The 26,381-nt window shown below is 40.7% G+C and overlaps 1 protein-coding gene across 3 annotated transcripts in view; it reads left to right on the top strand.

The window, feature by feature from the left end:
* Positions 1 to 26,381, top strand: part of DNAJB6 (DnaJ heat shock protein family (Hsp40) member B6) — a 99,126-nt gene that overhangs the window by 25,370 nt on the left and 47,375 nt on the right. For 2 of the 3 annotated variants that reach the window (XM_075922748.2, XM_075922746.2), the window contains exons 2-8: positions 3,970 to 4,065; positions 7,572 to 7,681; positions 10,017 to 10,073; positions 11,449 to 11,559; positions 21,274 to 21,405; positions 22,367 to 22,508; positions 26,310 to 26,380. In XM_075922748.2, the coding sequence (XP_075778863.1) occupies positions 4,001 to 4,065; positions 7,572 to 7,681; positions 10,017 to 10,073; positions 11,449 to 11,559; positions 21,274 to 21,405; positions 22,367 to 22,508; positions 26,310 to 26,380 (688 nt within the window). In that variant the 5' untranslated portion in view covers positions 3,970 to 4,000. The remainder of the gene's footprint in view (positions 1 to 3,969; positions 4,066 to 7,571; positions 7,682 to 10,016; positions 10,074 to 11,448; positions 11,560 to 21,273; positions 21,406 to 22,366; positions 22,509 to 26,309; position 26,381) is intronic. The other variant, XM_075922747.2, reaches the window with a different exon arrangement.

Here is a 26,381-nt window from a genome sequence, read left to right as displayed (position 1 = left end):
TCTAAACCAGGTCTGGGCAAGATGTGGCCCGGGGACTGGATTGGGCCCACCCAACACTTTGATCCATCCCGAGGACTTCATCTGCCCACTTTCTATTTATATCCTGCCACCCATGTCACCGGGTTTCCAGGCAGTGGCACAGGCAGCAGGATGAGTCCTGGTTCTCGGGTGCAGTGCTACCCCAGCCGGAGCCATGAGCTTTTTAAATAGCTGTAGCAACCCCAGGTGTCTGCCAGGCAATGCTGTAGCAGCTGGGTGCCATGAGCTCTTTGCTGTGTTTTTAATTCAAAGCCTCAGCCCCAACAACTCTATGGGGAGACTAGTCCCCTGTCCCGCCCCTTCTGCTCCAGGTCTTGCCCCTTCCACGAGTGGAGCTGGCCTGTGACCATGTACCAAAATTCATCAAGTGGCCCCACTCTGAAAATTATTGCCCATCCCTGTTGTAAGCTGTATTGACATTGTTATAAAATGTCTTTTTTTTTTTTTTTTTTTTTTTTTTTAAATTGTGGCCTTTTCTTTTTGGAAAGAAAATAATTCACTTTCACAGAATTGGTTGGCTAGCTCATCTGTACTGAATATGAATTTAGGAGTCAAATCTTAGGCACCAGTGTCTAAAATTACTGCTGTATATGAAAATTCATAAAATTAATGTACTCAGTTTAACCTAATCCCTAAAAGAAACAACTTCATTGTGATTTGATATATTCTATGCCACTAAATGTTTTATTGAAAAAAATGTAGCCACCAGTGCTAGAAATATGTAAGGGCATATTTAATGGCAAGTAAATGAGTAAATCAGAAGACAGTAGGGATTAACCATGTCAGTAAATTTACATACCTGTATGTGCGCCAAACATCTTGTTCTGGACAGACAGCAGTAGGGGAAAATGGATTGTGTGCCTTCATGTTCCAGATCTAAACCCCTCTATGGTGAGAGTCCCTTTTTAGGTCCCAGCCCTCAGTAGGGGACAAAGAGGACTTTGCTTCAGTTGGGGTGCCTGAGACCTGTCCTCCCCCATGTGCCAGCATTTTGTTGGCCCTACCCATTTATGTCCATTTATCTGCCTCCAATTCCCCTTCATGTGAGTCAGATTTAGGAGTGGGGATATCTTGTCTGTCTTGGGGTATCTGAGTTCTTCTCCGATTCCCTGTGTTTGTAGTTTGTATCAGATCATCTGTCGGTTTCTGATTCTCCCTCCATCTCACCTCCAGTAAACTAGACTCTGGAAAAGCCCCATCCCACTGGGTGGGCATCTTGGAACAGGCATGGAAAATGCGCCAGGGTCACACTGATGATAGTGGTTGAGGAGCTTACTTGGCATATCAGAATCTCTTCAGCACTGGGTTGGGGAAAGATGCATTGACAAGAGTTGAGCAGTTCTTGAGTAAAAATCCATAACTGAAGTTCTGATTACTCCAGGTCTGTTTCTTTTTCTGTCAGTAAATTTCTATTACCAGTGGAAGTACTTTTTGACTGTGTGAGGTAAAATCCAATGTTTGATACTTATCAATAAAAATCTAAACCTTCCAAGCATTGCTATGCGTCAGACAGCAAGGAGCAACTTGTGAGTGTCAGTAGCTTCTGTTGTGTCAATTAATGGCTTAATCAGTTTGGAAAGGGAGGGGATATCAGAAGGGTTGCTTGGATATGGAGGGTGCTTCTGTTGCAGGCAATGGCGGGAAAGGAGAGACACCAATCCTCTCACTATTTAACAGCCTTGTAATAAAACAGAGTATTGGGGCATATACCATGGATGAGACTTTTCACTGAGTCTGTTAGAAATACTCACAATGTGTAGTTGTTAAGCATAGCCATTCTCCTATGTACTTTTGTTGGTAAAACTTTGTCGGGTATGGGAAAACATTTGACTGATGGGTTTCACAGATAAGTGCCATTGTGGACCATGCCATGTTTTCAGGATAAATGTTAGCAGGAGAGCCTAATACTGATAATTGGGGTAATAATGTTGGCAGGAGAGCTCTCTTCCTGTCAGAATGGCTAAATGGAAAGCCTTGTAGTTGTGCTGCTTAAGATATGTAGTGTAGACATAGCCTGAGGAATTGCATAGCACTGTGTCCCAATGGAAAGACCACTGGACTGACTAGTCCTTGCTCTGCCTCTGGCCTGCTGAATGACCATACCTAAGTGACTTCTACATCTGTGCCTCAGATTCACACCTGCAAAATGGATATTATGTAAAGTTCTTTCAGATCTTTAGTATCGTGAAAAGCACTATACTAAAGCTAAATCTCTTTGTTACTACTACCCTAAAAGTATATCTGCTGCAAATATATAGATGAGAATTACACCTGCTTAAATGACCATTAACTGCTACCAACAAACATTTCTCTTCCTGTTTCTTCAAAAAAATAGGAAATTAAATGGCAAAACTTCATTAGTGCAATTAAGGTTACTTGGTGATAGCTCGTGGCCTTCCAGAGCATAGAGTTCAGGGAAACAAAAACATCATACGAACAGGAAATAGAGGTAAGGTAAGCATCCACACAGCCTCTGTCATCTTTGAGCGATACCCCCAATATGCTTATCTCACATACACTTTATCCCTTTTACTGTAATAGACAGTACCTGCACTTGCCTTATTCAGACACTGAGCCTGCTCTGACCGAATTTTACACTTGTATATTTTAACAGCCTCTTCTATCCTCTTCCAATTTCTTCATACTTCAGCACAGGATAGGGAGGGATGCGATTCAAAGATGGCTCATCTATCACTGTCTCAGTTGCCCCAATCTACTTCAACTCATCTCTCCGCCATTCAGTACTGTTATATGTAGCACAGTGAATGTAGCTGGAATGCATGCAGATACCTAACGACTGTTACCAGGTCCACAGAGCCACATTGCAGTTGTATGTATGGGTGTAAATTGTAACTCTTTGCTGGTTTTTAGACTGCTGGACTCTGGAAGGGTACAGTGCTGATAAAGCCACTGACATTTGTTGTCTTGTTCTTTGGGTCTCTTCCCCACCCTGGCCTGCTGGACTAGATCTCCTGGTCTCTTTGCCTTGTCAAGGCACAGAGCTGAGATAACTGACCTACTCCCCCAAGAGCAATGCAGACATTGAATGTGGTACCCCACACCCTGTTAGAACTTTATTTCATGGCTTCTTAAATGTTGGCTTACGGTTCCACGGAAATTGTAACTCAGGATATAAAACTTTAAAAAAACCAAAAAAAACCCACTAGAACAATTGGGTTCAGAGGTTACTTGAAATCTTACAGTGGATCAAGAAGCATGAGTAGCCTAATGTTGAAAAGAAGGGTAATTATTTACAGAATACAGCAAGGAGGTAAAGTCTCTAGTAGTATTCCAGAAAGACTCTTGTACTCAAGACCATTCAGCTTAAGTGGGGACTCAGTGAACTCCTACTGTTGTATTTCTGTCTCTTAATAGTGACCAAAACATCAGTATTGACTTCTTAAAAAAACTGGACAAGACTGTTGCTTTAAGCCAGTAAGTCAAAATTTGTTCACTAAAATTACATCCGATAAAATGCCTAATTTGGCTACTATACATCTAATATTGATCATAAGATAAACTGCATAGGGGTATTCTACTGCAGGGTAGCCAGTCTTAATGACCTGTGACTGTAGATTTACAACTGGGAAAAGTGACCACAGTAGCAGTAGATCTTGACAAATGTTTGTGTCTAAGAAAATATTAGCATCCACTTTTATGTACTGTCAATACTCATCTCTCTGGCTGTGTAGATATGTGCCTAAATGGCACAACTGGAGAATAGAAAGCCAAATTGCCTCAGTACAGCTTTTTCTGCTGCAATTTCTTCCTATGTATAACTTCATCATATGAGCAACCTATTCCTTGTATTACCATTTACAGGAAATGTTTGGATTTAATAAAAAAATCTGTTAAATCTTGCAATGGTCAAGATGGAATGTTAGAGTTGTAGTACTGTACCCATTTGGTAAAAGGTTCTTGTAATTGCAGGATTTGCTATTAACAAGACGACTGTTAAAACATGGTGGATTATTATGAGGTTCTAGGAGTGCATAAACATGCCTCACCAGAAGACATTAAAAAGGCGTAAGTACCATTTTCTTGGTGTACAATATTTGACTCAAATATTCTCTTAAACTTACACATGGTCTCTAGATATCAAATTTCGAATCTAAAGTATTGAATATTTGTAATTCAGAAAACTTACATTATTAGTGAGATTAGCGGTGTGCCAAAATCCATCTGTTTTATGTGCGCACATCAGGAGAAATGTTTCATTAAGGTACTTTTTGTATCCTAATAAGCACATTAACATTCCAAAAATTGATCCCAAGCTCACTTTAAAAAGAGAAACTTCTGTATCAGTCGCTTCATTCTAGAGTATTTAGGCTAATTTAGTGTCTAATTTAGAATAAATTACTTAACTCTGTAGTTTCCAATTCTCTTATTGTAGATCATTTCAGGTTAGAACTTTCCTTGGTTCTCTCGTGCTTCCTTGGCTTTTGTGTCTCATAAATTTTCTTTTCTTTCACTTGCTGTAGACTGCATGATTGAAGCTCTCCTCTTGTTTCCTCCAAACCCAGACTACTTCAAGTCATTTTGCGTTCTGATGCTGCCCTCCTGTGTATGCTCTGTCTACTTCTGACACCATTTGCAAATTTGATCAGATTGGTACAAACCAAAATTAAGCTCTAGCATCTGTTCATACTTGTGGAGAGAAGCTTTTTTAGATTGCTTTGCCGAAAAGCTTCTAGAAACCCTTAAGGTTCTAGAATTCACAGAACTTTCAGGAATAGTCACCATTTTCAGACTGAGGACTTCCTGGAAGTATACCATGGCCCACCATTGAGAACTGGCTTCTCGTATTACATGCAGTTCCCTTTATAGTAGGTTTTTAACTGGCATTAGATTATCATTGTGACCAGGGTCCCGGGGCAGCCACACTGAGGCTACGCAATTAGCGCAAACTGTAAAGAATGGGACTGACAACCTCCAAAATTGTGGATAATCTAGTACTTAGTTTAGGGATGTTGGTGTGTAATGGAATAGTCATGTAACCACATCAAAATTTAGCGTTTATATGACTATTTGATAGTCCCTGGAGGTGGGGCCAGCACCCAGTGAGTTCCTGGCCCCACTCTCTGGGAGCCCCCTGCCATCCCCATGCTGCAGCATCTCTATCGGAGGCAGCAACGCAGGATGGTAGTCAGGAGCTCATCCACCAGGGGAGCCTGTTTAAAAACTAGCTCCTCACGCAGACCGGCTCCTGCCTGCCACTTTGTGTTGCTGCTTCTGATACGGAGGCAGCAGAAGCCCCTGTCTGCAGAGGGCCTGAGCTTCTCATGAACAGAGGCTACACTGGCATCCATGGAGTAGCCTTTGTGTGTGATGAGCCCAGGCCCGCTGTGGACAGAGGCAGTTCCACGGCAGCCTCCCCGTCTCCCTCCCCTCCATTCACTGCTGCCCAGAGTCCTTAAGTAATCAAGAGGTAGTCTTCCAGGCTGTGAAGTAGACCTGTTTCCTAAGAATCATTGGTAATTAGCTACCATGGATTAACATAAGGCCTGTTCTCTAGCATTCATAGGTGACTTGCTATATACTCCTAAGATAGCTGAATCCAGTAACATAACTACAGTTCATTTAAATGTTAAGATTTCCTTTTGATCTCTGAATTATCAGAATACAGCATAGACAGACTGGTGGTTTACATTGTTTACCTCTAATAATCTATATCTAAGCACAGACATTACCTACTGCAGTGTCTAAAGCCATGGTATCTCAACATGCTGGCCGTGGTTTAGTGTGGTTAGTTTGCTATAGCAGTAACCACTGATTGAATACTAGGGATGTTAAATATTGTGTAATTGAGTATTTGGGTAACTGGCTCCCTCCTGCCACGCCATGCTGCTTCCACTGATAGAGAAGCTGCAGTGTGGAGTGGCAAGGGGCTCTCCGGGAGTGAGGCTGTGAGCCAATTTAAAAACCAGCTCCCTGCACAGACCAGCTACCTGCCCCCCCCCCCCCCCCCGAGCTGCTGTCTCTCATATAGAGTCAGCAGTGTGGCATGGCAGCAGCCCCCGTCCATGGGGGTCCAAGCTCCCTGTGGAGAGAGGCTGATCTGTGGGATGCTGGAGCAGGCTTTTTCTGTGGGCACCTCAGGCCCCCCATGGACAGAGGCTGCTACTGTGGACCAGCCTCTGTCTGCAGCAAGCTCAGGCCAACATAGACAGAAGTTGCTTTGTGGCAGTCTCTCCTGTGGCTGCCTCTGATAGAGGCAGGGGCGGGGGACCAGCTTTTAAGCCAGCTCCCCCTGGCATGGTGGGATGACAGGCAGATCCAGTGCTCTTGGGGAGCCTGCTTAAAGCCAGCTCCTCATGGTCACAGACTCCCGCTCCCCCCCCCCCCTGCTTCTGATACATAGGTAGCAAATGGGCAGGTTGGGAAGTGCATGTAGTCGACAGGATTAACAGTTAATCGTGTCATCGGCTACACATTGACATTCCTATTGGTCACCACAGATTTAAGAGTTGAACTGAGTCACTTACCCTGCAATTTGGATAACCCTTTCTGGCTGTGTCACATCATGCTTTATGCAACTTTTAACTTGCTTCGGATTGTTGTGCTTCAGTCTGTAGTTATCACTTCACAATATGGAGGAATGACTTCAAATACTATTAAAAGATTTCTACAGAGCTGAGTTGAGCAAGAATGGCATTGAGCTGTTGGAGTACTTTACAGCTTCAGCCCTAGGTCCACATGGCACCTACAAGTGCTTCCACCTAATCTGAACTGACATTGCCCTGCAAGTTCGCCTCAGGTTTTGAGGCCGCACAGTTAATGGTAACATCTGCTGTGTGGATCAGCCAAGGTTATCAGTCTGATTCTTTTCACAAGTTATTCATTCACTTCACTTGTTTAGAAGAGTCTTGTGCAATATTATAACAAACATTTTCTTCCCACTTCAAAATGTTCGGCATGCCTCAAAGATGAGGTCTCATCTGATAAAACTAGACAGTTAAATTTGGAGATTGGTTTTCCAATTTGCGTATCTTTCTGACTTTTCTTTGCAGTCTAGACATAGCCTAATTTAGGCTATCTTTTAGAGAAATCAAATACAGCTTTTAGTTTAGGCTTTTGTGCCTTATTTGGGGCTATAAAATAGCTGTCTGGTAGCAACACACTTATAAAGTGAATGAATGATGGGTATCTTAATTTCCAATCCCTCTTTTCAGAAACAATTCGGAGGGAACTTTTCTTGTGGAACATCTTCCTTTCATGGGCTGTCAAATATTATGCAACACTTCTGGTTTCCAGTAAATACTGTGTCATTTCCTGTCCCTGACACATATATAAGGCTTATGCTGATCAAACCCTGGTAGCAAATGTTTCTTAAGCTATCACAGTATCCTTAGTTTTTCTAAAGTTACTTACCTGTGTATCAGCAAAATTTCTTGGCATAGATCTACAAATAAGCTTTGAATAACTAAATATCCTACCTAATTAATTACTTCCTTTATTGCGTACATCTGACTGGTGCTTATGAGTACCGTTTACTGAAATAGAATATGATTTATTTTCCCTTTTTATTTCAGTTACCGCAAACTAGCATTAAAGTGGCATCCTGACAAAAATCCAGACAATAAAGAAGAAGCCGAGAGGCGATTCAAACAAGTTGCAGAAGCATATGAGGTTTTGTCAGATGGTAGGTATCTTAAAAGGGCTAATCTTTGGTTATGGAGTGATACAGAGGAAATGCTGAATAAGTATAGTGCTTTAAAGGTTTCTTCAAAAATTGGTCCATAAATGGCACTTTGTGGTGAGTGGTTCAATTTGGTGCTCTTGGAAAGAAGTGTAAGTAGTTGGACAGTGTAGGGTGGAGGAGCAGGGTGACAGATGAGAAATCCCAAAACACAAGAAGGTTCTTGAATGAGTTAATGTAACAGTTTCACCCTTCATGTTAAATCCTGTGTCTAGAAACCTGTGATTAAGAGAATCCTTGATAAAAGTCCATAAAGATCTGAGAGCATAGAATTTGAAGTAATACATCCTTGGAATCCGTAGTGGTGATGCTTCCTCCTAAACTCCTAAAAGTCTCTTCTTACCAACTCTTCTCACCACTTGGTTCTCCATTTTTTTCCCCCCCTAATCATCTCATGTTAATTGGGATTAGTTCAAATAATTTTTTTCTTTACCAAGTAGCCAGCTGTATTCTAGGGATGTGAATGGATAACCAGTTAATTGGTTACCTGGTAAGCATCACCCTCAACAGATGATGCTTACTGGGTAACAGTTAGCAATTACTGGGGAGCAAGCCACTGCTGGTGGAGGCTTGTGACTCATGGCTCCTAGCCCACATGGGCTGAGGGGCGGCAGCTTTGCGTGGTGGGAGAGGTTGGAGGGGGTAGAAGTGGAAGTGGGCTGGGAGTTAACTTTAAGTCTTTAAAAGCACTGAACATCTTCCCTCCAAATCTGGGTCTCTCCTTTGGCATTTTTCCCTCTTCTCTCATTGCTTCCCAAAAAAGTAAACTGGTAAAGTTGGGCATTCTCCTCTGCACCTATTTCATCTGTATTAATGCTGCCAGGAATATTCATTGTACATGAGCTGGTCATAAGTTTGTTGTTCTATCCAAAACATTATTATTCAGACTAATAGGGGTGTATTACCACCTCCTCTTCAGAAATATCCTTGTGAATTGTCTCTCAAAATAGGGCCTAGTTTGGCAGGATATAGACATGTTTACTCCACCTCATCTTTTGGTTTCTGCTGTCTAATTTGTAAGGATTAAACTGAAACTTCTTCCATAACTGTCCTTCTGAGTGGTTTTTTGTGCTTTCCTGTGGAACATTTGCCTCTGAGTGTTAGGGACAGGATATTGGACTAGATGGATTGATCTGTTACAATTGTGTTGCACTGAGATGATTATTTCAGTGTAATATATCTTGGATATTTTTTATAACCAAGCTGTACAAATCATACCGTTGTTATCCAGAGGGTAAGGTACTATGATTTTGATTCAACGTGGCAAATTTAATCCTAGAAAGTGGTTGGAGAGGCAATAAATTCTCCTAAACTTTATTAATAATTTTGTCACTACAGTTTTAAACAGAGATGGGTTTTGGCAAGAACAGCTCTAAGGATGATCCCTGCAAAGAATATTTGACCTGCAGTCACTGTAAAAGTGACTAGTGCTTTTTCACTTGCTTACAGTTCCTGGTCAGACTCCCACTAATGTCAATGGGAAGACTCCAGTGGTAGTTCGATCAAACTGTAAATATCTAGTTGTGTCAAATCCTCTGGCAGTCTTGCACTTGCAGAATAGTGTCCAGACTGCTGGAGCGATAAGCCCCATGTTCTAACGTGCAAGATATCATCAGCCTGCTGTGTCCGTAATAAAAGCGCAGACTAAACTCTTATATAAATGAAAACTTGATTTTCTTTGCCCTCTCCATCCCCCCCCCCCCCCCCCCCCCCAAAAAAAAATATTGAAGAATGAAGTTCTTTGCTTATGGACTGTAGAATGTGGCAAGCAACTAATTTCAGTCAGCTCTTTTTTGACCTACATGGTCTCTGTCCTTCACTTGCTTTTTCATCCTGCATCCGTTCCTAGCAATTATCAATGCATATCCTTTTTGAAAGAGGCCTTCCTATAATCTGATGTCACGGTGGCGAAGTTTCTTAAAGTTTTGCCACAGTGTATTTAGTTATTTTGGTAAATATATATATAAACATGAAGACCATAGGCTTCCTCCAAGCAAGAGCAACCTTTCAGCATACTAAATGTGTCTCAGTGGAAATTTTGATACAATATAGTGAACATGGCATCTTATTAGCAGCTATTAGAACTAAATTATTGATACTTGTGAAGAGGGTTTTTTTGCACCTGCAGTGCTTTGATCCTCAGCAACATATTTTTACTCAGCATTTTCTGTAGCAAACTTGCTGTGATAAAATTCAGCTTGGTACATTAGAGATGTTTACTGCATTTCTTTTGCTTCCAAGTCAACTTTACTGATGTAGTTAATGTAATTTATTGCAGCTAAAAAACGTGATATCTATGACAGATATGGAAAAGAAGGCTTAAATGGAGGAGGAGGTATGTAGGCATTTAGCATGTTTTTTCTTCTTTGTAATCTGAATGATAAACCGTTTCACTCTGCAGACTTTAGTTTCAGATTAGAACATGTTCTGAAAAACATTTACAGCCATAAGAGCTAAAATCTTTTAAAATGGATTGAAATTATATAGAAATAGAGGCACTAACGTTGTTGTTGTTAGCACATACCATAGGATACCAATTTGACATGATCCTGATAAACACACTGGCTGGCTCTAGTCCTGGGAAATGTAAAACAATATTTTTAAAAAGCATATAAGTGGGTATGGTCAAAGTAATTCAGGAAAAGCAAGTTAGAATTTAACTTGGTCTAATGTTTTAATTTGAAAAATATTTTAGAAAGCATAAGACCAGAAGGAGACTCTACAATTTTTCTAAAATATATTCCAGTCATCAATTGTTTTTCAAACAAACGTGACACTAACCTGCAAAGCAGAATCTATAATAGCTTTATTTTTATTTGTTGATGTTTACCCAATTTTTTTAAAGACTATTTTAAGTAATCAAATAATAAATCAGATGAGAAACTCTTCCAAAATTCTTCTGAGAATCTATGATCATAAATAGTTTTAAGTACTAAAATCTAATTTTTAACTTGTGTTTTCGAACTGTAAGTCAGTGTCTTTGTATATTATAAATCAGTGGTTTTCAATCTGTGGTCCCCAGACTCCTAAAGATCTGCAGACTAAGATTTCCAAAGGGCCCTGCCCCTCCTATTCAAAATATTTTGGGTGTCCGAACATGAAAACAAGTTGAAAACCACTGACATAAATCAAGAACTGGCAAGTGATGTGATCAAATAAACCATTGCAAGATTATACTGATTCAGGGTGTAAAGCTGCACAAGACTTCAGCACTGACAAAGGACTCTGATATATTTTTTTTTATGTTAACAATAAGGGCTTAGTCAACTCTCTACCTTCAAATATAGTGGAGTAATAAATAATGATGTCTACACACCTGCAGAAGGACATAAATGATCATTTGAAGATTACTGTTAATTTTAGTGTTATCTAGAAGAAGGGAGGGAAAGAAATTGAACAGTCTTAAACTAGATGAACTGTTTCAATATTTTACTAATTGGACAATCATTGTTCTTTGCTGTTGAAAAACTGATTACAGTAATTTAGGTACAATAAAGCTTTTTAGCTGAATGGGAATTTAACATGAAAATATTGTTTTAACTGTATTAAGTGTTTGAAGAATATATTAGAATCCATCTGAGCGAGGAATGAACTATTGTGAAACTAGAATTCTGTAATTTAAAAAAATATAAAAACACAGCTTGTACATACCATTCAAATAAATTGTGCTTTTGTAGTGTGAAGAGTGAAATGCCACTACTTTTTTGCAGGTGGAAGTCATTTTGATAGCCCGTTTGAATATGGATTCACATTCCGTAATCCAGAAGATGTCTTTAGGGAGTTTTTTGGTGGAAGGGACCCCTTTTCATTTGACTTCTTTGGTAAGTTGACTGCTTGTGGGGGAAAGGGAAGGGAGATGGATCATAATTAAACTAATCCTTTTATAACATGTGTGTAATTTGACTTTCACAGGACATTTTTCTCTTCTCCTTTCTTGTTCTCTGATGTTTGGCATTTAATGGATGGTTTTGTGGTCATTTTATGCTCTTAACATCTGATTTGTTTTAAAAATAGTATATCAAGTTAGCTTTGTACTTTCTAAAAGAGGAAACTAATAAATCACACAACAATCCTGCTTTAGTACATTTAGATTGCTATGTATGGCATACAATCACTTTCTTCCAAAGTCTGGTGCGTGTCAGTGAGAACCAAAAATGAACCGAGAAAAGCACATGCAATAGGTGCAGTTTAACCAGATTCTACCACGGAGTTTAAGAAAATAATACTTAAGCTGTCAACAGAGCAGTTTTAAAAATACTTCTCTTGCCAGCATCATGCCAATGAGCTGTTTTGCTTATGAATGCACCTACGACCTAACAAAAGATCTCACCAAAAGTGCTGGGGATCTTATTTAGTCTCTGCCAGTGCAGCTGCTTTCACCTTTGATCCATAAAAGGGAACATATCCTGTATTGAGCCTTTCAATCCTGGAGCTTCATGGAGGATCCAGGAAGAGTGACACCTGGAAGATTGCAAGAAGAATTCTCTGCCTGTTTACAGACAAGATCTGAGATACAAGAAGTCTCTTGGCTCTTTCATGGAGCTGAAGAGGAATTAATGCATGACTACTGCAGACAGTAGGTGACTTTTATGATTCTCTCCAGAATGGGAAAGGAGCACAAATCACTGTCTTACTGTAGGAATCTGGAAAAAAATAAACTAGTGGGTCAGAGGAAGCTTGTCTACTAAATGTTCACCGTATACATGTACAGTTTATATAGTTTAATGTACAGTGGGAGATATTTGTACTGTGAATTTATTTTAGGGTAATGAGGCTTCCCAGAAACTGACACATGTACCAACATCTCATGATCTTAATCAGACCCCATTTTTCTGTCCTCTCCTTGCCCTCTTATTTACATATATGCCAGCACTATGTAGGTATATAGAAGATCTAGCTAGGTTGACAGTCCACCTTATTTCCCAGAGATTGTGCCAAGTCTATCAAAACATGTAAAACAAATGGGGGAAAGATGATGAAATCCTTGGAAACGTGGGGACTTGTTTTCTAATGTTTTACAGAGGAGGAAAGTGGGGGATTTTAAGGGCTTTTATTTCTTTTGCCCTAGTTGATAAGAAGCAAGAGAGGCTTGGATTCTCTCTGTTAATAATGAAAAACAGAAATTTTCATTCTTTTGGAGATGAGCCCTATTGACCTACAGGAAAAAGAAAAGGGCTTACTGAGGGAAGAGAAGAAAGGAGTGAAAGGAGTCAGGATTTTAGACTTGGTCTCCTATTCAGAAGCTATCTTGTTAATTGCTCTGTAATCTCCACTCTCCCACGTACCATTCTCCCCTCCTCCCTCACCCTACCCCCCATACCTTTAGTACTGGCAACATTTAAATAAGATACATGAGGTAAGGGGGTTACTTGCAATTGGAGTACAGATAAGTGGTGATGGTTTTTTCAACTACAGGTTGAACCTCTCTAATCTGGCATCCTCGGCACCTGATCTGTCCTGAACCAGGGAATTTGTCAGACAATGGGTGATGAATATTGTCTAGCAACATTACCAGTACTTCTGCTGTTCACAGAGATGTTAGAAGACATTTAGGGGTAAAATAGAGCTAAATAACAGCACAGAACATGGAGAGCCAGGGCTGATGGCTGTAAACAAATTTTATGGGACTGCAGGAAAGTTGGCCACACCTGTGATAGGTGGACATATAACTAAAATCATGCTGGACTACAGATGTTGCTGGACCAGAGTGTGTTGGATTAGAGGTTCAACCTATACTTTGATTATAAAATTAAATATTTAAACATGAACTGAGTGCAAGGAAACTTGCATCTAACCACAGCATCCTTACACTGAAACTATTTCATTTCAGTATAATATATAGAAAAATAAGCTAAAGTAAAAAGGTCTACACACATAGCATCTTCATTTTAGAGATCAGCTTCTAAAATAAAACATGCATACATTGAGTAATTAAATACAAATATTAAACCATTTCATTACTGCTTGTAGTTTATTGTTGCTGCTTTCCTGTTCAAATGGCAGATAATAGGGCTAGCTTATAAAGGAGGAAGATGTTTATTGGTACTATCTTATATTTAAGATGACATGTAAATTCACTGACATATCTGGTAGGTGACAAACTAGTTTAGAATTATGAGCTTACTTAGTAATAACAGTGAGCATGTTTCTTTAGATTCCTACTCAGTGGTCATCAGATGGCTGCCTGAGGAGCTTAATGAAGGATCAGAGGAAGGGTTTGTGGAGGATCTGGAGGAAGAATCTAGTGGAGGAGTAGCAGAGGAGTTAGTGGAGGAGCTGGAGGAAGAGTTCAGTGGTGGCTCAGTGGAGGAGCTGGAGGAAGAGTTCGGTGGCGGCTCAGTGGAGGAGCTGGAGGAAGAGTTCGGTGGCGGCTCAGTGGAGGAGCTGGAGGAAGAGTTCGGTGGCGAATCTATAGAAGAACTGGAGGAAGATTTCGGTGGTGGATTGGTGGATGAGCTGGAGGAAGATTTCAGTGGCGGATTGGTGGAGGAGCTGGAGGAAGATTTCAGTGGCAGAGCGTCAGAGGAAGAATCTGATGAAATATTGGAGGAGGACATTATAGGATTAGAGTGGAGGGCAGCAGTTTAGTAGACAATCTGAGGAGGAAGTGGCTGAAGAATTGAAAGAGGAACTCAGCTGAAGATGTTAGTTAAAACAATAAAAGTTTATTTTTGGAAGTGTTTTGATTCCTCTTTACATTGTTTCTTTAGTGGGAAGAAGTGTAACAAATATCTTCACTATCTGCATGTTCAGTCCTGGAGATTGATTGGTCTTCAGATCTCAATCTCAACAAAAGATTAATTTAGGGTTTGAAAAAAAAAATTGAAAATGTGTGGGTAAGCATTTGAGTTCTGCATATGAGGTGGTGAAGATTTTGAGGTTCAGAAAAATTACAAGTAGTTTGAAAACTTTGTAGGTAAAAAGATATACATTTGCATTTTGAACTAGGAAATAGCCTGACTACCTGTCTGGGCATTGGGGACATCAAGGTACGCCTCTACAAAAAAGATCCTGAGATGAACTGGTGCGAAGAGAATGCAGATACCACAGTGCCTGTCAGTCTTGAGGTCTGACTATGGTATCAAGAATTCCAGGTTCTACTGAGTGGTATTAAATATATTTAATGTGTGTGGGGTGATGTGGTTTATTCAAAGACCATACACTATGTAATAGACTTATGGCATCAGCTATCTAAATTCTGCATAGAATAATGACACACCTTGCTTTATCAGTGGAGAATTGTGCTGTTTTCTCTGCTTTTGAGGAACACACAAGTCGATTACTGTGTTTTGATGTTCCCCAACTCCCTGTAGTTGTGCATTGATGCAGAAATCTAATTGTATGACACAAATGTCCTCAACGTTTTTTTCACACTCTTAACCAAAATATCATTGAACTTTCCAATGCTTTTTCTGTATTGTACTTGAAGTGTTGCCTTTATGGGAGGTGCCTGATGCATAATATTGAATTCATACCTAAAATGATACTACAAGTGAAGCCAGTGAAAATTTGACAGCACAAGGATTGAAGTAGGTTAATATTCCAGTTAGAATGAAAAGTTGTGATTGCTTATTCTGACCAGATTACTAAATGTACCATGTGTACTTACTGCTTGAACTAGTGAACCAGAATTATTGTGGATTAGGGATGTTAACTAATGTGTTTGTGTAAATGTGTAACAACTGGATTTTTTTTTAGTGGTTATATGTTTACACCCAGTGGGAGCAGGCAGGAGCCAGTACTTGCGGGGAGCCAGCTCCCACCTGTCCCTCTTCTCCCATGCTGCTGCCTCTCTATCAGCCAGATCTTGTTCACTCTGGTCAACTAGTTTAAAAAAAAGTTAATAATGTCTTGGTCAGCAGGGATCTGCATACTTAGAGAAGAGTGTTTTTACTGAAGTTTTCCTACCTCTGGTTAGGTTCCTTTTTCCTTTTTTATTTAGTAAGTTTTGGAGCATCTTTGTTTACTACTCAAGTACTGAACCAGAATAGATAATTGAGAAAATAAATAGTTAGACATAAGAATTGCCATAATGATTCAGACCAGTGATTTATGTAGCCCAATAGCCTGTTTTTGAACAGTAGCCAGTGCAAGGTGCTTCAGAGAATGGCCAAAAGAGATAAGTTGCTTGAGTGAACAACTCCTGTCATCTGGTACTAGCTTCTAGTAGTCAGAGCTTTAAGGACAGCCAAAACATGGTGGTGGTTGCAACATTGATAGTCTTAGCTAATTGCCATTGATTGATCTATTCATGAAGATTACTAATTTTCTAAACCCATTTGTGCTTTTGACCTTCACAACATCCCTACAGCAAGGAGGTTTGCAGACTGACTGACTGCATTGCATGATGTACTTATTCTGGTTTGTCTTTAAATCTGCTACCTATTAATTTCATTGGCTGACTTCCTAGTTAAGTTGTATGACGGGATAAATAACACTGCAAAAAACAGCAATCATGATTGTATAGATCTATGTCATTCTAAGCTGAACAGTTTGTGTTTAATCTCTTCTTGTATGGAAATTGGTCCATATTCCTAATAGCTTTTGCTCTTCTGTATACCTCGTCTAATTCTAATATCATTTGAGATGAGGTGACTGGAACTGCATATAGTATTCAAATGATTGATATTGATACTGATTTTTGTTTTTTGTTTTACTATCTCTGTCTTTGCTAATGGCTTCTAACATTGTATGTTTTTTGAGTGTCTCTGTGTTAAGCAGATTTTCCCCAGGGAACTATCCACAATGAGACAGTTTGCTTTCTAAACAGCAGCAGCAAATTTAGATCCCACCATTTTGTGTGCATAGCCGGGACTCTTTTCCCTCATACATTCCTTTTTATATTTGACTTTTGCCTGCCATTTTGTTGTCCGGTCACCTAGTTTAATAAGGTCTTCTAATAACTCATTGTGGTCCACTTTGGCTATAATTGTCTTGAATGATTACATTGCGCAAATTTTGCCACCTCACTGTTCAGCCCTTTTCCAGATCACCTTTTTGAAGAGGTTGAACACAGATCTGAGTTGAGATCCTTGAAGAACCTTGCTGTTTACTGCGTCCCATTGTGAAAATTGATCATGTTTCTTCTCTTAATCATTTATGAGATCCTTCCCTATTATTGTATTGCTGTTTACTTTGCGTAAGAACTTTTGGTGAGGGGCCTTGTCAAAGGCTTTCTGAAACACCACTTGCATTATATAAATTGGAACGTGCCTATCCATGTGTTTGACTCCCTCAGTGAATTCTGATTAATGAAGCATGATTTCTGTTTACAAAAATCATGTTGACTCTTCCTCCAACTGTTACATAATGGCAGTAAATATTTCATTTATTAGCAAAAGTAAAAAGATTTAGTTTATATGTATGGGCAAGAAGGGCTTGTAGATAACTTGGTGCTTTCCTGATCTATATTACTGCCTGAAACCAAGATAAAATTACATCTGACTACAGCTTACGTATGTACACCTTAAATAACTGTCTTTGAGTTCCAAGACAGTTGAATTTTAGTAGCTTGATGCGGAGTACAGCCATCAGTCGGTATTATGGAAGAATGCATAGGTGCTGTACAAAAGCAAAGGAAGCTGTTGAGGAGGGGAAGAAAATACTGTGCGCGACATGGTTATAGGCATGTCGTGTTCTGTTTTTATAACTATATGCTTATTCTTTGTTAGAGAATGTAGTGTCTTTTGGGGACACTTAGTTAATTTTAAGGCATTAGTGAAGTGTGCATGGTGTACGCCAAGGATTAGGAAGTGGAGGACTAAGCATGGAATATGAGGAACAAAGGTCAGGGCAGTTGGGGGACTGCAGCAGTAAAAGTGGACATCGACACAGGGAAGGGGCACCATCTGGAGTGTAAGGCTACAACTACATTGTGGAACTCATGATGTCCTAGCCCCCTAACATAGATGCAGACTGCGCTGGCAAAGGAGTTTCTTCTTTTAAGTGTCAGAACTCCAGCTTTCTGAACTTAGTACAAAGCTGCATAAACCCTGAGTTGATTGGCTTATGTAGAAATGTACATGGGCAAGTAAAATTCACCTTTCCACTTACAACCAGAGTGGTAGGCTGCAAAACAGACCGTCCCAGGACTACTGCTCCACTCTGTGCTACAATAGTGGCTACTTCATCCCACTTATATTGCAGCAAACACGTTCACTTAAATATGGATCTGATGATCCCTCCTCTGGTCAGCACAGACTCTTTTTAAAGCACCCAGAATATGTGCAGAACTTTTGGCAAAGTGGCTATAGTGCACATAGCTTTCCCCCCGTATGGCCTCCAACTTGGGGCTTAAATACGGAATGTGGTTGATGGCCGGCCACATCACTGGTGCATTGCATCCTTAATGTGTAGTACTGACTGGGAAAACTGTTGCTCTGACAGTCTCCAGCTTCCCCCATGTGCACTGGCCTGGTGGTGTTCTGAGGCACCCAAAGCTGAAGGGAGGAAAGAAGAAAAGCCATCAAAACAGTATATTTAAAAAAAAATACAGAGATCCTGGCAGCAGGAAGAATTGTTTTTCAGCCACTAATGGAGGTATTATTGACTTTAAAAACTGTCAGTGGCAGGCAGATCTGTAAATAAAAGTGTGTAAGTTAAATCTTGGCACGCCACTTCTGAAAGATTGCAACCCTTGGTCTATCCCCTTCAGGCTCCTCTTAGCTTGTGTTACTGTTGTGACTGAGATAAGGAGAATTGGGGTTTGGTGGCACAGGTTGCTTGTAAGGGGCCAATAGTGCAATAGATTATAAAAATATATATTGTAGCTTTGACATGAGTGTTTTTGTTTTTATTTTAATACCAGGTAACTGAACATAAGCTGCATTATAAATAGAAAGCATAATAGTGGCAGTAATATAATATAGATCACTTGTATGCATGAGTAAATGACCTTCATAACTCACTAGTGAGTCATTCTCTAACTAGAAGGAATAAATTGGACTATACCACTGTTAACTGCAATGGCTTTATTTGCTAGCTAATATGCTAGACTGAGAAACTCTTCTATGCTAGTCTTTGAAATAGCTACTCTAGGTATATGATGACTTGGCCAGTAACATTTTTTATGTTGAAAGTTGGTCCTAAGATTTTACTATTGCAATTTGGTGTTAAAGGTGATCTACAAAGGATTTTTTAAAATTGAGATTTAAAAAATCTGAATGTTTTAACGTGGAGAAAAGGGGCTAAAAGCATTTTAATGGAGGAAAAACACTGCCTGAATTTTACCTCACAATTAAGTCTGGGCTGTCTCTCTGTTTCTGGTTTTGTTGGAGGACCAGTGAGACGTGCAATAGATTTTTGAGTTCTAATTCATATTTGATGGGAGTAAGAATATTAGAGTGCCAGCAAAGGCTTCTTTTATTCAAAATTTAACTTGTCACATATGTTAAGTAGGTGTAAGTAAAACAAGCAGAGGTTTAAGGCGTGACTTAAAAATCCCATCTTTCCTTTCAGTTCTTAGCTGTTTTTATTTGTAATGTTATTTTTCTAGCACTCGGTGATCAGTCTTCCAACCTAGTCTGGAAGTGGATTTTAATTGGGAGGCGAGGAAGGAAACCTGCTGTAGGTCTCTGATTTTTCACTTAACCATTGTAACTAGAATTACAAGTTGATTTTATTATGAATTGTCTGAAAATGATAATGGTCCAGATTCAGGAACACTAGGACATGCTTAACTTCAGCTATTGCCTTCAGTGGGACTTCAGGATGTAGTTATTATCCTTTTATTGAGAAGTAACCCATTCTCTGAAACATGAAGACAGATTTGGTTTAGAATAAGAAAGTTCTGTAGTTGAAGAAAGTATTACAGACCTCATAAATTAGAAAATAACTCATTTCCGGTCACTTTTACACTTTTAAACTCTCTCTTTTTTGCAATGTTATGTTTTTCAATAACAATTACAGACCTGGTAAACATGTCTAAAACTGTTCTGTAGCTAACCCAGACCTGTAAAATATTTTGTAAATGTTGCCAGTGTCCTGTGTGGTGTAGTACAGGGTCTTGTACAATTCTACTGCAGTGAGAACTTTAATCCAAAATAACTTGCATTCATAATTAAAGATCCCTACCTTAATGGCACATTGTATTGTGTAAATCATGGTTTTGTACAAATGCTGATGCTATGCTAGTATGATGTAAAACTCAAACATAGGTTTCCTTATACTTATATTCTAGTGAAATTTCCCTTTTATCTGCAGCTTTCTATAAAGTAATAACTTCCATATAGGTATTCCATAGTTACTGATTATAACACACTAGTCAGATTATAACACACAGTTACTAATTATAACACATAAAAGGAAAAAAAAATCTGTTCCAGGGAATAGAACAAGTGGCCTGCCAGTTTTATTTTATTCAGCTACAGGTCTTTGAGTTCAGCTGGTCCTTAATTCAGGGAAATGCTTGCATGGCCCGAATCTCTGCACCTCTGGGCTTGCTATATCAGGTATGAAAGTTGTAAAAAAAATTTCCTTGAACCCCAGCACCTCTTACATTGCCCATTAAGCACTGCCTTCAACCCTCTTTTCTTCCCAAAAGTTCTTATCTGAATTTCCTCTTAAGATCTTAAGCATCTAATCCTCAAACTAGAAAGCTTAAACTAAAACGTTTGCAGATCCTTTAAAAGTGAATATTTTAACTTCCTGTTTCCAATACCTTTTACATTACAGACTTAATGGAACACTAGCATATGTTGAGTCTGTCTTATGCAGAGTTCTGGTGGTAATGGCCATCCAATAAATCTTGAATTAAATTCTACAAGAAATCTTAGATTATTTAGGGATTGAATCAGATTTAATAACCACAACTCCACTTGAGAGATGATATATTTTACAGAGAAAAGGGCTTTTCTTGCAGTAACTTTTGATATTTTGACATTCTAATGTTGAACAGCATGTAAATTGTTCCCTTTCTGAACCAAAAAAGTTGTCATGTCTTGATACCATGGTTAAAGCAAAGTGTTCTTTGTAGTTAATGGCCATGTAAGGAGGAGACAAATTCTTAATTACCCAAATGTTAACTGATCTCCTCTATGTGAATTTGCTACAAAACATGGATTTGTGTGTGCGTATATATGAGCCATATAGTTATTGAATAAGTAGTAAGGCTTACTTATATAGCATAATTCATGTGGAACACATTTCTCTGCTGAAAAGTGAATTCATGTTTTTTCCTGCTTCCCTACCCCTGTATTTATTAGTTATTTGCAAACTGGAACAGAATCAAGGAAGCAGGACTTCGTTCTTAGCATACCCTTACTTTAATAATAGTTCCTAAAGTTCTGGAGGCCAAAAACAGCTGGGTGGATGTGAGAGATAATATTGGTCTCTTACAGGGCTCAAGAGAACACAGAATTGCTATATTGAATCAGACCTGTGGTCAGATCCTGTCTGGCAGTAACCAGTACCAGATGCTTCAGAGGACAGCGCAAAGCAACTTCCTTCTCTACTGAAAGTCCCCATAGTTATTAAAGAACTACTGAATAAAACTGATCCCTTTCATGTCCTCTATTGAAGTCTGTTTTTTGTTGTAGAAGATCCCTTTGAGGACTTATTTGGAAATCGCCGAGGTCAACGTGGGAACAGAAACAGAGGTGGTGGGCCATTTTTTTCAGCATTTAATGGTTTCCCTGCATTTGGGAGTGGTTTTTCTTCATTTGATACAGGTAAATATTTTAAATCAACCTTAAAGCCAAATATAATAATGCTACAGTAGTAGTTTCTCTGCAGTAAGTTGGTACGGCATGTTTGAGAAATTGAAGCCTGTTAATTTCACTGGAGATTCCCTTAGTTTCAATAGAACCACAGTGTTGTAGAGAATTTGTTCTATCTAAAGTCTTATATAAAAAAAGGAAATAAGCCCTATCAAAGGAATTGAATCTCTTCTTCTGCTTGATCTTTTATTTATGTCCTTACACTGGCCAAGTCTTAACCTCTCAGTATGTCAGTTTCTATATTGGTGTTACTTACCTTACTTAGGGGGTATTTTCCAATGTTTTTTAGAGCTCTAAAGGCGCATACTACACCTTTTTAAAAAAGATTATGGCCTTTTGTGATCTCAATTATTGGAATCTAGTTCAGTGGTTTCCAACCTTTTCAAGCCTACAGACGCCTTTTCAGTCTATTAATTTCAAAGACCTCTCCCTGAGGAAGAAAAATAAAAGGAATAGAAAAAAGTAAGGCTTGAGCCCCCCCACAGTGGGCCTGATCCTTTTTTTTAAACTTTCCACGGACCCCCTGCATTACTGTCCATGGACCACAAGTTAGGAACCACTGGTCTAGTTCAATGTTAGAGGCCTTGTTTTCACAGCTCCACTTAGTCAGTGGGAGTAGAAATTACCAAGTTACTGGACTTGTTGGGTATCTGAAATTGGGGAGCTGGAATTAGTAGACCAGAATTTGATGGTCCAGCAGACCAGCTGGGAAAAAAACAAATTTGGCAGTTGCTTCTGTAGTATCTTTCCTATAGTAGGAGTTGTTACACTATCTGACCCATTGCTGAAGCTTATTAGCTGATATATTTTTGCTTTTGTGCATGTGCACAAACTATATAGATACCATAATTTCATTAGAAATTTCTTCACATTGCCTTATTCAAATACTTTCCATGTCTTCTCCACCCTCCAGGTTTTACTTCGTTTGGTTCACTGGGACATGGGGGCCTTACTTCGTTCTCTTCTACGTCATTTGGTGGCAGTGGGATGGGTAGCTTCAAATCCGTATCAACTTCTACAAAAATAGTTAATGGCAGAAAAATTACTACAAAGAGGTAACAATGATGTAAACAAGTTAAATGTTGTAAAAGAATTGGTCAATATTTTTTGAATAACTTTATTTACCCTTACTGTTTTGGTGTCCTGTACTGTGTAACTTAGATCTCCAGTTGTGTGAATTGTAATGATAGATTGGTTTTGATTCTCTTTTCTTTCCAGGGTGATGCCCTGCTACAGTATGTGTAAGCATGCACAAGTTGGGCAAAAAGTGTTTAATATCCTACAGTCAAGCGTTTATTTAAAAGTGGGGAAAACCCGTGACAGCAGTACCCTGTATAGCCTGATTGGTGTTTTGGTGAACTTCTTTGGCAGTACGGGTTGAACCTCTCCGGTTCGGCAACACCTGTGGTCCAGAATGATTTTAGTTAGCTGGATATCCACTTATTATGGGTGTGGTCAAGTTTCCCACAATTCCATAATTTGTTTACAGCCACCAGACCTGTCTCTTAGTATTCTGTGCTGCTGTTTAGGGGTAAATTAGAGTTAAATGTCTTTTCAGAGCTCAGTACGTGGTGCGAAGTGTTGGTAATACTGCTAGACAATATTGACCTCCCATGGTTTGGCAGAGTCTCTGGTTAGGCACTGGTCAGGTCCCAAGGTTGCCAATCTAGAGAGGTTCAACCTGTAGTGGATAAGGTTTTGGTTTCTTGAACAGCTATTGCATCAGGAAGTTTACCAGTGTTAGACTGAGACATCAACAGTTGAAGTCAAGTCCCTTTATTAGCAAATCCACCATGCAGATAAATAATCCCATAAACACCAAAATAAAACTGCAGATAAAGTGAGTGTTTGGTGCATAGAATCTTCCAATGACCTTCCCAGCAGATAATGAGAGTGATGCCAGTAACAGGTTTAAACAAACAAGCATTAACTGCTAACAGGAAGAAAGTTATTTCAGTCCAGGAGGAAAAATGCTGTTAGCTGACATAGTAGTTAACCAAGTAGTAACTGTCCACAAATTATGCTTAAAATTACCCAGGCCACAAACTCGTTACCAGTGTTAAGTTGTGGGATGGATAGGATTTTTTTCTTTGACTAGTAAAAATAACAATGAATTGCTCACGCAAGCAAGCAGGAAGCTATTGCAACATATGGAACACAGGTGTACTGTGCTTAGCATAACTAGCACTCTGAGAAAAGGGGTAATGTTTGCATGATATCCTTTTGAAAGACTACCATCTTGTGTGCTGTGGCAAGAAGTTCATGATCTTGCTACGTGATCTCTGAAATGTAGGTGTAGTTATACAGGCAGTCCCCGACTTACACGGATCCGACTTATGTCGGATCCGCACTTACGAATGGAGCTTTCTCGCCCCGGAAGTCGGGGCGAGAAAGCCCCGTTTGTAAGCTGCTCCGGTGCCCCTGGTCTGCTGGAGACCGTCTCCAGCAGACCAGGGGCACCGGGCGGGTTCCCGCGCTTATGAGGCTTTGCCAGAGCAAAGCCTCAGAAGCGCGGGAACCGCTGCTGCTGCCCCTTGAGACCCGGTGCCTGTGGTCTGCTGGGGACGGTCCCCAGCAGACCACAGGCACCCGGACTGAAGCCGCAGCCGCGGGGGGGTCCCGCGCCTCTGAGGCTTTGCCAGAGCAAAGCCTCAGAGGCACGGGGAACCGCCGCTGCTGCCACTTTGACTGAAGCGGCAGCAGCGGCGGTTCCCCGCGCCTCTGAGGCTTTGCTCTGGCAAAGCCTCAGAGGCGCGGGACCCCCCCGCGGCTGCGGCTTCAGTCCGGGTGCCTGTGGTCTGCTGGGGACCGTCCCCAGCAGACCACAGGCACCCAGACTGGAGCGGCAGCAGCGGCGGTTCCCCGCGCCTCTGAGGCTTTGCTCTGGCAAAGCCTCAGAGGCGCGGGACCCCCCCGCGGCTGCGGCTTCACTCAGGGTGCCTGTGGTCTGCTGGGGACCGTCCCCAGCAGACCACAGGCACCCAGACTGGAGCCGCAGCCGTGGCGGGGTCCCTCGCCTCTGAGGCTTTGCCAGAGCAAAGCCTCAGAGGCGCGGCACCCCGCTGCTGCTGCGGCTCTGCACCCCGTGTCCCTGGTCTGCTGGGGGGGGGGGGCGCAGCTAGTGTGCTCCCCCCCCCCCCCCCCCCCCAGCAGACCAGGCTTTTGTTTTGGACTCTGGGGCAGAGCAGCTGGGGCACTGCCGATTGGTCCTGCAGCGCCCGTGGGCACTACTGGACCAACCCGGCAGCACCCCAGCTGCTCTGCCCCAGGTCCTGATTCAGCTGCTGCTGGTCAGTTTTAGCAGCGGCTGAATCAGGACGTCTGGGGCAGAGCAGATGGGGTGCTGCTGGGTTGGTCCAGTAGCACCCCAGCTGCTCTGCCCCAGGCGTCCCCAAGTCAGCTTCTGCTGAAACTGACCAGCGCTGACTACAGGAAGCCCCAGGCAGAGTTGCTCTGCCCCGGGCTTCCTGGAATCAGCTGCTGATCAGTTTCAGCAGCAGCTGACTTGGGGACGCCTGGGGTTCTTAAGTTGATTCTGTATGTAAGTCAGAACTGGCGGTCAGTTTCAGCAGTGTCTGAATCTGGACGCCAGTTCCGACTTACATACAGATTCAACTTAAGAACAAACCTACAGTCCCTATCTTGTACGTAACCCGGGGACTGCCTGTAATTTAAAAACAAAGAGAAGCCCTGTCCATGATGACAGAGCAGACAGTCTTCTTTGGAGAGAGCAGAGAGCAACTTTCTCCTAACCACTATTACAACTATTTTGTGATTCTTTACTGAGTAGTTCCTTCCTCTCGTCAGAATAGACCTCTATCAATTTGGCTTATGCAGAAGTTTTTCATTTCATATTTCTGTACTCTAAAATCAGGTTACTTATGGATAGTATTAATATCACCACCCCTAAATATTGCCTACACTTGTGCTTTAAACAATTATAATCAAAGGGATAAAATGGACTATTTTTCAAAACCAAAATTAAATATTTAACAATGGGGGGGGGAGGGGGGGTTAAACTTTATGTGCAACATCAAGATTGCCTGTGAAAACCAGTCGAGATGCAAAAGTTAATGTGTTTGAACCTTAACTTGGCCACGTTAAGCAGCATGAAACAACATACGCTTAACTAGTTAAATGTAATTGAACATTGAGGAAAATGTACACTAAACACACAATCTGCTGAACACTGCTGCATATCCTGACTACTGCTTTTAACTGCAATACACAAATTGCAAATGATGCTTTTTGCATGGCAGGGAGGGGAGAAAAGGAGAGAGATGAAAAAACTTCAACCGAAGAGGAGAATTGGGATTATGGAGAGTGCAGTGCAGTAGCAGGCAACCTGCGTAATCTTATTGTAGGCCACAAGACATTTTGCTGTTGTTGACCCCCCACAGCTCCCAGTGACTGACTGGTATGCCGTTCCTGGCTAAATGGAGCTGTTGGGGACAATGCCTGAAGGCAGATGGGTCAAAGAGACCTACAGTCAACATCAGCAAAATGTCTTGCGGCTTGAAAATCCAGTCACCCTGATGAGCCACAGGCTGCCTGTCACTAATGTAGTGCCTCTTCAGCTGCAGCAAATGTTACAATGCTGCCTATAACACTTCAGTATAATACATGGGAGGGGAGGGAGTTAGTCACTTCCAGAAGGGCTTTTCATGGGTTGGAAGAGAAGTTTTTTACTTTTGATCCCTACTGTTGAATGTGATCACTTACTGCAGTTGTATCCGCCAAGTATTAGCCCTAGACTTGGGCACAGTATTTCATTATATAAACATCTGCATGTGTGGTGTACTTCGATCATATTGAAATTGCTTTACAGTTGTGCTTAAATGGATTTTATCCTACAGAATTGTTGAGAATGGACAAGAGAGAGTGGAAGTTGAAGAAGATGGCCAGTTAAAGTCATTAACAATAAATGG

This window comes from Pelodiscus sinensis, chromosome 2 (genome assembly GCF_052426305.1).
Source record: "Pelodiscus sinensis isolate ZL-2025 chromosome 2, ASM5242630v1, whole genome shotgun sequence".
NCBI lineage: Eukaryota > Metazoa > Chordata > Testudines > Trionychidae > Pelodiscus > Pelodiscus sinensis.
The sequence above is the reverse complement of the archived record's forward strand: the minus strand, read 5'-3'. Positions and strand labels throughout refer to the sequence as shown.